General features: G+C 33.9%; 1 protein-coding gene across 1 annotated transcript; it reads left to right on the plus strand.

Moving 5' to 3' along the window:
- Positions 1-8,120: 8,120 nt before the first annotated feature.
- LOC132190654 (uncharacterized) lies at positions 8,121-12,206 on the plus strand. Its single transcript, XM_059605694.2, has 3 exons — positions 8,121-8,171; positions 9,386-9,490; positions 10,882-12,206. The coding sequence occupies exon 3, from the start codon at positions 10,911-10,913 to the stop codon at positions 12,204-12,206; it is 1,296 nt and encodes a 431-aa protein (XP_059461677.2). The 5' UTR covers positions 8,121-8,171; positions 9,386-9,490; positions 10,882-10,910.
- The last annotated feature ends 3,179 nt before the right edge of the window (positions 12,207-15,385 follow it).

Here is a 15,385-nt window from a genome sequence, read left to right on the forward strand (position 1 = left end):
GGGAGAATGTTTGTTTAATATTACTTAATGTATACATATAAACAATATCTCCATGAAAGTCACCAAAAGAATTACAAAATTGAGAAAGAAAACAAGTAATCACTATCATTTCTAATTTTGAAGAGAGAACATTTTCCTTTCACCCCTCTCAACTCTTCCTTTTTTATGATTTTAATTCTATTTTTATTTTATGCCACCCAACGTGAAGGGATGAAGAGCAGAGAAAGTTTGTGTGTTCTTTTCCCATTGTCGACATCAAGTTTGTTAGATTTTTGAGGTAGTATTGTTTTTTTGATGCCAAACCAACATCTTAATTTTGTCTATAATCTCAACAATACTTGGCAATTAGTGAAAGATGAATTCTTACTGGCAAAAATTTCTGAGTTTCAATTAAGGGATCGTGCAGTTTTAAAATTTATAATTTGAAAACGTGATTTTTAAAAACCAGTTAAGCGTTAGGTAATATCATTGTTTAGACTTTAAAACAATGAGTTTTAAAAAAAACGTATCCTCTTGCTTGCAATTTGAAAATACAAATTTTTTCTACTTTTTAAAAAGGCATTCTCAGACGTTACAAAATATGTGATTTTGATTAAAATTGCACTTTTTGTTTGCAAAATTGTAATGTCAAATGCACTCTAAACCTTGCAGAAGTTGAGTACATACATATTGTGAGATTGCTTTATTAAATAAACACGGAATTCAGAAGAATGGTTTTTGCTTATTATGAATACGAGATCACGTCAATAATGCTTGAACTTATATTTTTATTCTATAATGCTTATGTGATAGTTTCAATTAATTTTTAAATATTTTTTTAATAAACATTAATCTAATAGTTAATTGAGAATCTCAAGTTAATATTGTAGAATAAAAATGTAATTTCTAACCTTAATCATAATTTATACATGAATTTGAGTTTGATATTGAGAGAACTTGGATTTATACTTGGATGATATGGACACGGTAGTTGAGTTAGGAGTTGCTTCAATATCGTCAAGTAGAGAAGATACAACGGTGGATTCCTGATTCCCCTTTCTCCTTTTATCTATTGAATAGAGAAAAATAAAATAAAATAAAAAATAAAATAAAAGATCGTGGATTCCTGTATGTTTTCAGGAGGTAAAGTGGAACTTGCTTGCTCCCTAAAGAAAATAGGATGCCAAGTAAAGAAGATACCATTATCATTATGTTTTATGATTTTCATTTGTTTTAATCATCATCTTTCATCCACTTCCATAAATATCATTACTAAAAATAATCACATTAAATAGAAAACAAAATATAAATAGAGACAACTAAATGTGAGTTTTTTTGTTTTTTTTTTTTTAACGGAAATATGAGGATTTTATTTATTAAAGATCACGAGTATAAAGAACTTACAGAATAGAACAAAAAGCTTTTATAGCACAAAGTATAAAGCTCTGCAAAAATTATAGCCACATGCTATGAGGTTATAAAGTCATACAAACAAAAATTCTTATAATAATGTGTTATTTATGACTTCAACCTTCCACTAACCCATATACAAATACAGTTAAAGAGCAGATCTGCTCCGAGCAGACTATATCTAAGACATGAGTAGCCAAATTTTCTAACAAAATTTATTTAAACCGGCCGTGAGAGATAACCCTTCACACCTAATTATCCGGGCCATGAAAAAAACCACTCACACGTAATTAATCTTATTCAAAACAAAAAATAAAAACAACCACCAAGCAGCAACAGCGGTTGGGGAGGAGATGAATGGCACAACATGGTGAAAGGTGGACGGACGCATAGCGGAAAGACTGAAATTACTGATCTGGTCAGAGAACACTTACAAACATAAATAAATAAATAAATAAAAAATAAATAAAGGGGGAGGGGAGGATAGAAGCGGGAAGTAAAAGGGGAAGGAGAGAGGAGGAGGGAGCAGATCTGCTCCCTCCTCCTCTCAAAATTGTTTTTTGAGGAGAAAAGAACGCGAGTATTTTTTGTTTTTTGTTTTTATAACAATACTTCTTCTTTATTTATTTCATAAAAATAGAGCACGTTGGTCTAACAAAACAACATCTTATAGATACAATGAGAAATTTCTTCCATCCAAATCTAATTTATGCTTTGTTTAACTCTTTGAATGTCACCGTCCCAATTAGTTTTTAGATCTGCAGCATCTTCTGCGAATCATATTCCTACCCATTGTCCGGTCCATCAAAATTTTATCAACTAAACAATGATTTCCTTGCTTTTCCATATCTACTACAAGCGCATTTTCAAACGCAATCTCCTTCGTTGTCTTTACCATCCGTGACAATTCTTCTATATGTCTGATAATTCCTCCACCTTTGATCAATGATTTGTTCTCATAAAAGAATTAAAGAGAAAACGAAAGACAAACCGAAAATATACAATTGCTACTTTGAAAGTTTGGTGAGTAATTTTTGTTAATGATTTTAGCCAAAAAAAAAAAAAGAAAAAAAAGAAAAAAAAAAAAGGGAAATAGTTTATTAGAATAAATAGATATTACAGGAGTGCAATTAAAAAAATAAAAAGGCCTAAAGAATACCTGCAGCACTACATTAAAGTGATTAAACAACAGTTTTTATTTTTTATTTTTTACTTTTAAGTACGTATTAAAGCTATTAATGTAAAATAAATTATATCCTTTAATAAATGCCAAAATATGTGTGACTCTTTCTTATTTGTCATTTGGCAAACACAGCCTTCAATATAATATTCACCAAAAGAAAATATATTGCTATCAATCTAACCCACTTGACTGAAGCAGCATTTAATTAATGTCATGTCTCAATTAAGTATTTGGTAAAGAATTCATTATTGAAGGAATTCTTAAAATGTGATTATTATTTTTTATTAAGTAATTTATATTTTATAATCAATATTTATCATTAAAATATATATGATAACAATAAAACTAAAAGAATTAGAACTTTGGTAATAAAAAAAGAAGCTCAAAATTAAAATAAAATAAAAACTATAAAAGCTGCATGTTTTGCCAACTGCCAAGTGTAAAGGAGGAGAGGATCAAGCTTTCAGTAGTGTTTTAGTTTTTTTATTATTATTTTTTTAATATTTTATTTTAAGTAATTTTGTCACATTATATGTATAATTAGTATATGAAATGTCACATAAGAGTCGCATTATATTAATTGATTGGTTTGGCCTACCGTTAATTAATTGGATAATAGGAAGATATACAAGCTTATTTGAAATCAAAAGAAAACTTAAAAGACCTAAATTGTTAAAATTTAAAACTTACGGATTAAATTGAAATTGCACAAAAAAATGTAGGGACTGAATTTGAATTTTCTCATAAAAATTAAAATTAAAATGCTAAATCCTACACCCTCGTATCATTTTGATCATCTCACTGTGGTCGTGCCCATCAGTCTTTAATTTTTATTTATTTATTTATTTATTTTTATTATTTATTTTTATAACAATGACCGATTCAAAGGCTGATGATGTGTATTACCGTCAGCTCGATAGGTTGTGAGTCGGATGGTGGCGTAAATATGTAACAATTTTCATGCTACAAACTATATTTTTATTTCAAAATGCTTGCATGACAGTTTTAACCAATTTTTAAAATTTTTTATTATTGAAATTATCACATAAACATTGTAAACTGAAGAGCGAAAAGTTCAAGCTTTGTCTCGGCAGTGGTTTTGTTGTTCTATTTTATGTTCCCCACTTCTTCTTTGCCAGCTAAACAAAGATAAGCTTAAACTACTCCATGTTTATCAAGTCAGCTAAGCTACGAAGAAAGAAAAGCAAAAGCATGGTGTGACGCAAATTGGATAATATTTTGCACATGTATTAATTAATTATTAAGAAAAGAACAATGTACAGCTTGGCTTTAGCCACTATATATGGCCCACGTCATATTTTAAGATGACTTGTCGTTTGGGCAAAACCTTATACAATTTGCCTGAACTAGGTTTCTAAGTTTTATTCCAAAAAAAAAAAAAAAAAAACTTGTATTATACGCCTAATTCAGGAGTACTCCAAATGGCATCTCCCATAATAAACACACAGCATCTACCTTTTGAAATCCATTTTTGTCTCGTTTACTCGGAAATTTCATTGTAGTCTTAGTTGGTCTCTACATAATCTTATACTAGACGGGCCGTTTCTAATAATCAAAGCAAAAACATTTTCAATTCATCCTTGACCGATAGGCCAATACGGTTGTTCCTATTAGTAATCTCAAGCCCCCTTAGTTAGCCATATCCCTCTTCTTTTCTTTTCTTATTTTTTCTTTCTTTATTTATTTATTTTTTTTCATTTTCTAGTTTCTTGTTTTGTTGTCCTATTGCTATTTGCTCAAAAAAAAAAAAAAAAAAAAAACTCCCAATTAAAATATGATGCATTTCTTTTTTGTGGGCACATTCCAAGGTGGAACAGGATGGAGCCAAATCAGCACTATTGAATTTGCTTCTCTGTTTCTAATTGATATCTTTTATTACAATATGGGAATCAGGTTGCAAGAGGATATATTCAAAACCTAGAGAGGTGGCTTTTGAGATGCCCAAAACTACTATTTATTGCATTTGCTTCTCCTACTGTAGGATTAGGATGGACCAGTGCATGGGTCTTTGACTGTTCATGCCTGCAAGGTCTTCAGAACTGCACCGTTTCACAGATAGGCACATCCATCCAAGTCGACTACTTTAACATAATTTTAAGGAAAAATTACAGTTTACTCCCGTAAAGTTTGGAGCGATTTTTAATTTAACCTCTAATATTTTAATTTTTGCAATCCACTCTCTTTAAAAAACTTTCAAATTTTTGCAATTCGACAAATCCGTCGGTTAAAGCCATTTTGACTGACGGAATAGTGATCATGTGACTCGCACGTGATATCTGTTGGCATTTTGTTTCCCAAAATGCCCCCCATCCCAACTGTTGGCATGTATCGGTTCGCTCTACGCAAGCCTTTATGGTTGCATGTGAGCTCTCACTGACACATCACTCGTTGTCAGCGCTTCTAAAGCCATTCGCTGATCCCCCACCTTGTGACGCCCATCACGTCAAATAAAACCAACCCCACGGCAAAACCCCCGCCGGTGCACAACCAAGAACTGGCCATCTCCTTTGCTCATCATCTCCTCCTTTCTCTTCTCCTCCTCATCCTCGTTGGCGCACTAATTCTGGGCTCAGCGACTATTGGATGTACAACACTGACTTGAGCGGCGGGTACTACAACGCTAGCGACAACGTCAAGTTCGGCTTCCCGATGGCTTTCACGACCACCATGCTGGCGTGGAGTGTGATGGAGTTTGGCGATTCCATGCAGCCCAACGTGCTCAGGAACGCTTTGGTGGCGATCCATTGGGCCACGCCGCCACGGACTATTTGCTCAAGACCGTTTCTTAGCCCAACTGGATTTTTGTGCAGGTAAATTGTTACAGTGGTGGGTTTGTAGGAAGAATCGACACATGCCAATAGTTGGGATGGGGGGCATTTTGGGGAACAAAATGCCACTGTTCTGTCAGTCAAAACGGTTTTGACTGACGGATTGGTCGAATTGTAAAAATTTGAAAGTTTAGGAGGTGCATTGCAAAAATTAAAATATTAGAGGTCGAATTGAAAATCACTTCAAACTTTGGAGGGGTAAAGTGTAATTTTTTCTAATTTTAACCTATTCCATTATGGTGACACTTATTTGAATAGGACACCGGTCACAATTTTACTGGTTCGAATGTTTCAAACTAGCAAAATATGTTAAGTTAATTAACAGAATTTGACTATAAGAAGTAAATTGTTTTTTTTTTTTTTGCGTACTTTACAGATCTCCGACTCTGAGTTCAGTTTGATGCTACAGGAAACTAATTGCAAATTAGACAAACCACACATCGACTGATTTTACCATTTTTCCAAAAAATGATATTAGACCAATACAATTATATTACTTGTATTTTATTTAATTACAATTAATGTATTTATGATCATATAAACCAGATGAACAGATGAACGGTCACTTCATCGATTGATTGACCAGCTTGATTTCCTAAATGTTGGTACGTATAAATTATGTATTTTTAATAATTTTAATTTAGTAATAATAATGGTCTAATTAATAAGAGACAAACTTAGTTATAAAAAATAAATAAATACACCGCCCCCTTGCAACGAATTTGGACCATCATCAAACTTCATTCTCACTCTGCCAAATGGAAAACCATTTTTTATTTTATTTGGCTGGATTCTAAGTTATTGGGCACCACTTCTAGCCGGACAAGGCTATCACTTTATTGCATATACGATTTCTTTTTCTTAATTAATTAATTAATTAATTATTATTTTTTAATTGTGTTATTTATATATTTTTTTGTTGTAAAGTTTATATATTAAAGTGACATGTGTCTGAAATCATATGAGAATGATATGCACTTTTTAAACTCTTATTAATATATAAGTTTTGCATAATTTCAGTTAAATAAACCCTCCATTTAAAAAAAAAAAAATCTTCACCATCATTTCATTAAATAATCAAAGATGTCATATGCATGTCACTTTCACAATTCCCTTCTTATTTATGCTATCACTACAAGAAAATCTGTCATCAGCAATCGTCTCTCATGATCAAAATGTCGTGGTTAATAGTAGTTGCAATTGCTCTATTGAGAGTTATTTTTATATATTTTATCTTTTTTTTTTTTCTCCCCATATATATATATATATATATATATATATATTGGGGCAAAGGAGGTGGCTAATTTTGCAGCGTGGGATGGAAAGATATATAATGGTGGTCTTTTTTTATTCTTAAGCAAAATGGTAGCACCTATTCGTTAAGAGTCGTACAAGAGGGGTCTAGAAGGTAGAAACTGCAGGCACTCTCTCAAATTCGACTGAGTCAGAATCTGATCTAACCCAACCAAAACATCAATGAAAACCAAGATGATGGTAACCCTGGTTGTTTGTTCTTAGGAATCCAAGTCAATCCCCTTGCCTTGAAACAAGAGTGGGTGTAAATTCAAGAGCCACCAGCTGCACTTTTAAGGAGCATGGCCTCTAGTACTCTCTACAACATGTATATTAATGCTCAAGTCAAACCCTCCATCATCTATTGCACATCGAAACAATCGCCTCACCAAAGAGTTTTACACAATAATCATATATAAATTCGCACCAGCTTTCCAACACTTCAATAGCCAGCACCAGAGCAAGATCTTAAATATGCCCAAAAAAAAAAAAAAACAATTGAGGTATTCGAAACTTTGTCCCGACTAGATCTTCGAAATATCTGTTTCGTGTAAAGTGTCTTTCTATTATTATACGAGTCGGATATGTTCGGTTTTTCACCCACCAATATGACCTTAAGAAATTGTTTGCATTCAAAGCGTGACACTTGTAGGTAGTAATTAATGCTATACCTATTTAACTTTTATTTTTATTTTTTTATTTTTACAATTTATTAATATGTGCCCGCATGCGATTGAAGTTACATAAGTTAAAAAAAATAAAAATAAAAATAAAAATTAACACCCACAAATCATGTGCTTACATTTGTCAATTATAAAAAAAATTAATGAATAAATTACTTTGTTTCTACAATTCACCTCCGCGCAGAAGAATCTTAATATATTAATTAATTAATTATTTTGATTTTTGATTTTTTTGAAAGAGATCGAAAATAAATCTAGTGGTTGGTATAGATTTTATGATGATAGCGATGATATGAGATGGGTGGAACGTTTTATTTTTCTTTTTTCCGGGTCTTAATCATTTACTTGGCGCCCGCAGAAAATGCATCCACTTAATAAAATCTTTTGCATATATATAATTTTGTGAGTTATCCCTGCCGTCCACGTACACTTGATGAATCTCGTTGGGAGCTAGCCATCGCAATTCGCAAGTTGTTTGTTGAATTTGTACTAAATATAAAAAAAGCAAACTATTTTTTATTGTCTGAAAAAGTCAACCACTCCCCACATTCCCCCGCTTCTTTCGCGAACGAAATTTGGTTCTCATTTCATGGTCACCAACACCTTCTCACGGCCACCACACCACAGCTTGAGTCGCCCGTAATTCCCGCTTCTTTTTATCAACCCAGGGAGGCCACAAAACCCTTATAGACTCCTCCCTTCATCTCCCAAAAGTGTTTTCTTTTTTTCTTTCTTCCCATAAATCTACTCCTCCATGGATCTTCTTTGATCAAGGTACGCTAGCTCTACTTCACCCTCTCTCTTTTCTCTCTCTTTTTTTTTTTTTTTTTTCCCACTAATTTACTCTTCTATGGCTTTGCTTTTTCATCCTACATTGTATCTATGTACCTTGGAATATGTTCAAACACAAATTTCTATTTTGTTTTTTTGACTTTATTTGGGTATCTTCGCATGTAAACAAAGTGTGTTGGGTATCTTTGCTTGAAGACAATTTGATTTAAGGGTTTGTGAAAATATATGTGGTATTGGATGGGGGCTAGCTCTTTGTTTGCTTGCTTTGTTTCTAATTTTCCTAGGAAGATGATCATGTCTTGTAAACTTACAACCCTTTTTTTGGGGGATACGTAATATATGGGATGGTTTTGGATTTGCTTTTCATATATGACTGCTAAAAGAAGAAAAAATAGGGAGAAAAATATATAGATTTCAGACATGCTGCACATCATTTTTTTAACAATTTCTTTTTGCAAATTTAACGGATCTATCATTGTATTTGTAGACTCATGTGAACTTCACAAAAATTTAATGGTAGATTCACCCATTCGTTATACGAAAATTGTTGCCAGAATGATTTTTATCATTTCTCTATAAGTTAAATAATTTAAGTATGATAGTAGTTTTCTATCAACTGTCATGTATTGGATGTGCTAAAATGCGTTTTTAATAAAGGAGATAATTAATGCATTAACGACTGACGTTGTCGCTAATTAAGATGGTGTTTCAATGTGAAAGCTTTGGTCATCAAGATAAATTACCCAAGGGTATCGTGTTTACGATCTTTTGAATAAGAGAAGTGCTGCACATTTTTCTCCCGTTCTTCTCTTATTCTTTCACTTTTCAAAATTACTATTAGATCTATAAATCCTATGTATAGTACTCATATGATTCTACAGATCAAATGATAATTTTAGAAAGTGAAAGGACGAGAGAAAGAACAGAAAAGAAAAGGTTTTGAGAAAAGTGTGATTTTGAATTTAATATGTATAAGTAATAAATATATAAAATAAAACTATACTATTTTGTTTTTTAAGCTATTTGCATGTCATACAATAATACAAGATTGTATGCTATTATATGGTAAAAATAAAATTAAAAAAATATGGATTCACAATCTAGCAAGTAGCAACTATGCCAATGGGGAAGAGCAAAAGCAATATCGTTAATATATAATTCTGCAAACGTAAAGTAATTAAATTATTAATTTACAGGATCCGTAAAAGTTTTCGGACTTCCGGTTCCTCATTGATGGTCTTTGGTCCAGACCCGGATTACGTACACCCATCAATCTCAGTTTTAGACACGAGATAAATAAGGTACCATATTTCAATTTATTTGTAATTTTTTTTCCTATTATACGAGCTGGATAAGGAACATGACAGTGACAACATTTAAAGTTATTAAATTTTATAATATACTATTTGTATTATGTAAATCTATTACAAAAGGTGGCTAGGATTTTTTTTTTTCTCTTAGTAATTTTCATTTGAAGATTCATATATATGCCATGACCATGATGATTGTTTGCACCAAATCTTTGGAATATGCCTTGGGTAAAGTCTTTTTATCATTGATCAAATTCATCTTATAAAAAAATAAAAAAATAAAAGAAAAAAGAAAAAATTCTTGTTTTAGGCTGGTTGCCTATTAATTAGGAGGCATATGCCCATGATCATGAGTGATCTACACCTACTGTTGACAGTACTAGGAAGATATTTTGTCTTTCTTGGAAAATTTTACCTTTCAAAGTTTGGGGTGATTTACAATTTGATCTCAAAAGTTTCAATTTTGATAATCTACCCCATCAAAGTTTCAAATTTTTGCAATTTGACCAATTGTATCCAAAACATCCCATATTGCTCCTAATTTTTTTTATAAATTTTTTTTTTTAAAAAAAAAAATCAGGGTGGCCATAGCCATTCCTTTGGCCATATGGCCATTTTTGCACCCCCAAATTTATTTGTTTTTTTTTTTTTTTTAAAAAAAAAATAAAAAATAAAAATGAGGGGCAATATGAGAATTTTGGGATAATATTAGTCGAGTTGCAAAAATTTGAAACTTTGGAGGGGTGGATTGCCAAAATTGAAACTTTAGAAGTTGAATTGTAAATCGCCCCAAACTTTGGAGGGGGGTAAAATGTAATTTTCCCGTCTTTCTTTTATATATGTAATGGAACTACATACATTTTAATTTTTTTTTGAATTAAAAATATATGTAATTTTAGGCTTAAAATTTAGGTTTGATCATTTTAAAATTAGGCTTAACTCATAATTCATACATTTAACTCCTCCAAATGACAAACCCTGGTTCCATCCCTGATACATATTTCTTCGAATATTTTCTTGGTTAATCATCCTCTCAATATATGAAGCAATTGCACCACCTACATTGAAGTTAATTAAAATCTCTTGAAAAAGAGGTAGCTAGATGGTTACTAGAGAAGGTAAATGGGTTCAAGAATATAATTAATGGGCTGTTGGGCACAAACAGTTGTATAATATCCCCAAAATGAAAAATGTTACAAGTGGAGTGTACATAGCTTAGGCAATTATGAACCATAACATATGTACTTTCTTTGAACTTAATTTGTTTTGATTTCCTTTTTCCCTTAAAAAATATATTAAAAGTGCGCTAAAATTACTATACCTTTTACTACGAAAATCATATAACGTGATAGTTTAGGTGAAACTTGTGTATGATGTCCCAGTGTAGGTGGTGACACCCAACGTACAACATATGGCAACTACAAAAGGAAAAGACAGCAGCAGTTTAGGGAAGGAGAAGAGGGGGGTCACAACCCCTCCAAATTCTCGCACCACCAATATCACCAAAACTCGTCTCAAAACACCCACCACAACCGCTCTTCACCACAAGCCTTCTTCAACTACAACTGAAAAACAAGTCCCAAGCTACCTCCGGCCGACGCAAAGCTCACGCCATGATCAATCTCTCAAGTACGTGAAGAAATCTAGCCCAGAAGACAGCCCCAAGAAGTCGGCCAGTCCTAATCGGAGAAGATCTTTCGACACGGCGGCACCGCCTCCGGCTTCCAGGCTACAAAGCTCATTTTCCTCCTCCAGCCCTCGAGAGAGAACGGTAACCGTCCGTTCTACATCGGTTACTCCGAAAACCACTAGTTCTCTCAAGCCTGTTGCAGAGAGGACTTCTAGAAGTACTCTTAAGGCGGGAAAACCGCACCCGTCCCATGCAAGGGTAACAAAGAAGAGCACGACTCCCGCTAATAAGAAGGAAACTAATATTGCTTCTGCTTCGGCAAAAGATCAAGAGGATGTGGATATAACGGAAAGTTTTAATCTTCATATTGCTGATCAAGATGATGAAGAGTTTTTGGTTCATGAGGTTGAAGAAATTGTAGAGGTGAAAGATCCTTCTGAAAATGTTGAGCATAGTGATATTGTAGAAGATGAGAAAGTCGAGCTTTGTGACATCCCTGAAGTTTCAGAAGAAAAAACGAATCCTCCATTAACTGCTGATATTGAAGAATCTGGAGATATTATATTACAAGAAGAAAAAGTTGAGAATCAGCCTGAAGGAGATCAAGAGAATGGAAGCAATGAGATTCACCCGGAAGAGAGTTTTGCAAGTGAGACAACAGTTGAGGTCAAAGAGGATAAAGAAGAAGAGGGTGGTGAAGAAAAAGAGATTGTGGATGAAAACAAGCAAAATGAAGAGAAGGAAATGGGGGATGGGGAAATTGAAGAGCTTGTTTTGAAGGAAGAGGAAAATGTGGAGGGTGGCGGCTTTGAAGAAACAAAGTCAGAGGTGGCAGAAAATACAGAAATATCATCCATCAAGGAAGAACAAAAGGTTGATGGTGGTGTTGAAGAAAGTACAACAATGTCAATATCATCGAAGCGCCAAGTAGGATTGGTCGGGAAGAAGGAATCTCAGGCATATAATGATGTTATTGAGGAGACTGCAAGCAAGCTATTGGAGAAGAGGAAGAACAAGGTGAAAGCACTGGTTGGGGCATTTGAGACTGTCATAGACAAAGAATCCTCATCCAAATGATACCATTTTCCCCTCATTCAAGTTAATTATGTTTATTAATGAATTTTTCGTATAGTTTGATAATATTGTTGTATCAAGTATTAACTGCATTTCAATGTATGAATCATGCAAATACTAATATATATATAGTTCTTTTTAGTTTTTGCCTTTCTTTAATTACCTTATCATTTTTTTTTCCTGAAATAAATGATTAAATGTTAATAACTATAGTTTAAAATACTTACTTTAATTAGCCAACTTGAGCCAAAACCTATTCTTTTTTTTTTTCTAAGGAATATAGAAATATTCATTAATTCAGAAATATCCAAAGAAGATCACACAAGAAGAAGAGATTGTTCCCTCCTTACAATATCACCTATACTTGGTGGGATATCTCCCAACCAAGTAGAAAGAGTGACATGGGTGATAGCCAATTTTACAAGCGCATACACATCATTATTGGCGTCCCTCGAAACATGTAAAAATCTAGCATTCTCTACACCATATAGCTCTAGCTGTATACCTTCTATGAACTGTCCACAGCTACTAAAACATGGCCTTCCGAGTCAATCGCTTTGATAACTTGCATGGTGTTACCTTCAAAAAGAATGTTATCAAAACCCATTTCTTTGCTAAACAGGGCAACATTCAAGGCAGCCATGGATTCTGCTGTAGTGGGATCTGTTATAGCTTTATGGGTTACACTACGTGCAGCCAAGACTTTCCCCATCGAGTCCCTGACAATGAGACCCAACCCAATTCTCTTTTCCTTCATATTCACCGCCGCATCCTAGTTCATATTCACCATGTTTGCTGGTGGGGGTTGTCACTTAGCAACGGTACATTCCAAAACACGAGGCTCTTCATCTAAATTGCCATCATTCACCCGATGGTACTCTTCCAATGCATGATGTGCCTCTCGCAGGAGCTGAGTTGGATGGAGGAAAGGATCTCCATGGACCACAATGTTCCTACGCAGCCAAATGCGTCTAGTAGTCACAGCAAAAAGCTCCATTTCAGTCCTATCACAACGCTCCAACAAATTTCCAAAAATAGTGGAGAAACCGCCACTCATTTCTCCAACTTTTTGTAATTTTATCGGACCACTACCACACACATCTGTTGTCGATGGGCAGCTCCACAAAATGTGTTCCACCATCTCATTTTCAGCTTCACAAAAATAACTTTTGACTATTCCTTTTTTATAGAGATTAACCTTAATAGGGAGAAGATTATTAAGGGCTCTCCATAAAAACATCTTGACCACATTCGGAACCGTCAATTACCAACATTCTTTTTTTTTTTTTTTTTTTGAGAAAATTACCAACATTCGTTCCATGCAAAACTACTCGTTGGTTTTGATCCCCCACTACGCCTATTTGACATTGTTTCCATCTCTAGGTGATAAGGACTTGTAGTATCCCCATATGAAGAATTAATTACGTTTTCTCTTGATATTTTATTACCAAAAGTGGTTTATATATTCTTGTTCCATTGCACCATATAAATTGCCATAATGGAATTGCTTTTTCAATATTAAACTGCATAACTTTATATGGTAAAACATTTTAATAACTAAAGCACAATATTGTAATGAATTTGCAAAAATTAATCATATGTGGAAATCGTCCTTTAATATGGAATGTAAGTTGTAAAAAACAGTTATTAGGGAAGACTATAGTTACAGTGTGTGAAGTGAGCCATTTTTTCCCCAAAATTTCTTTTTCTCTTATCCTTTTAAAACAAATAAACTGACGCATTTTATTTGATAATTTTTTTTTTAAATTTTTTTATTTTTATAAAACTTACGTAAAAAGCATTTTAACACTAAAAGAGAATTTTTATACTATATTTTAAATAACATATATTCTTATCATTTCCCTTTCCAGATTAAAACTTTAGCGTATAAAACTATATGTCACTTAATTTAGCTCTGTTGATCATGATAATGACAAACAACAATTTAAACCAAGTTTAAAGCAGATGCATACATGTACAAAATAATATGGATTTACAGAATAATATTGTTGAGCGTTTAACCCCTGCTCAACCATAGGTCAGGAATCAATAAGTTTTCTACCCCCACTCTTCACTATATCAGAATTGATAAGCGTTCAACTCCCGCTCATCTTTGGGCAGGGGCGGACCTACCCCATGCCCTGGAGGGTCCAATGGTCCATGGCACCCCAAGGATTTCTAAACTCCTTGCAAGTTTTTTTTTTAAAATATATTATGCCCTTATAAGGGTCCCGTGATGCAAATCGCAGAAGACAGGTTCTAGTACTGCACTCGATCTTGCGATCGAGCGCATGATCGATTGCACAAATCTCTGAAAGTGCGATTGATTGCCCACGTGCCTGCGATTGAGCCCACACGGGGAGACATTATGTTATTTTTCTGCTTTTAATTACTTAAACCGACTTTATTTCATTGTTTTAGTAGGGTTAGGGTTTTAGGAGTCTTTATTTCGTTATTTTATTAAGTTTAGGGTTTTGGTGGTATTTTTGTCATATTTTATTAGGTTTAGGGTTTTGGACTATAAATATATGCTTATAGCCTCTAAAGAAAACAACTGTTGTTTATTATTGATTTTGATGAATAAGAATACTCAGAGTTGAGTTTCTTTTGTGTTTTCTCCTTAAACCTTAGATAGTGTCTATTGTTTTAAGAAGATTTATTTGATTACTTGATAGTCTCAAGATTTAAAAATATATATCCGCTGCTTTATTGATATTCTTCGCTGCAGCCCACTAAGTCACGCTGCATTAGTTGGTATTAAAGCCCAAGTTACTTTCCATGAATTGGGAGAGGCAACCGTCTGGCAGACAGGAACGAAGTGAACATGCACACGGAGGTAGTCGTAAGGAACAACCGGGCAATTCATTTGCGGCACATGGAGGAGAGGTTTGGTGGTCTAACCGTGTCGAAGGAGGAGCGTGCGTGCACCCAACACGGGGTCTCTACCAATCACTTGGCCAACATGGATGGTTCGAGCGTTCGTCGTCGTCAACCAAGACTGCGGTACGCGGGGGCGGAAGACAAATTTATCACTAAATTTCGGCAACACATGGAGGAGAAATTCGCGGCTTTGGGGGATCAAATTGAATACCTCACTACCGGAATATCCAACCTGTGTGGTCACGAAAGGAGTGGATCTAGAAACCTGTTTGCAGAGCGCCAAACGCGTGGACCTCAGCACC

Source organism: Corylus avellana, chromosome 9 (assembly GCF_965113065.1).
Source record: "Corylus avellana chromosome 9, dhCorAvel1.hap1.2, whole genome shotgun sequence".
NCBI lineage: Eukaryota > Viridiplantae > Streptophyta > Magnoliopsida > Fagales > Betulaceae > Corylus > Corylus avellana.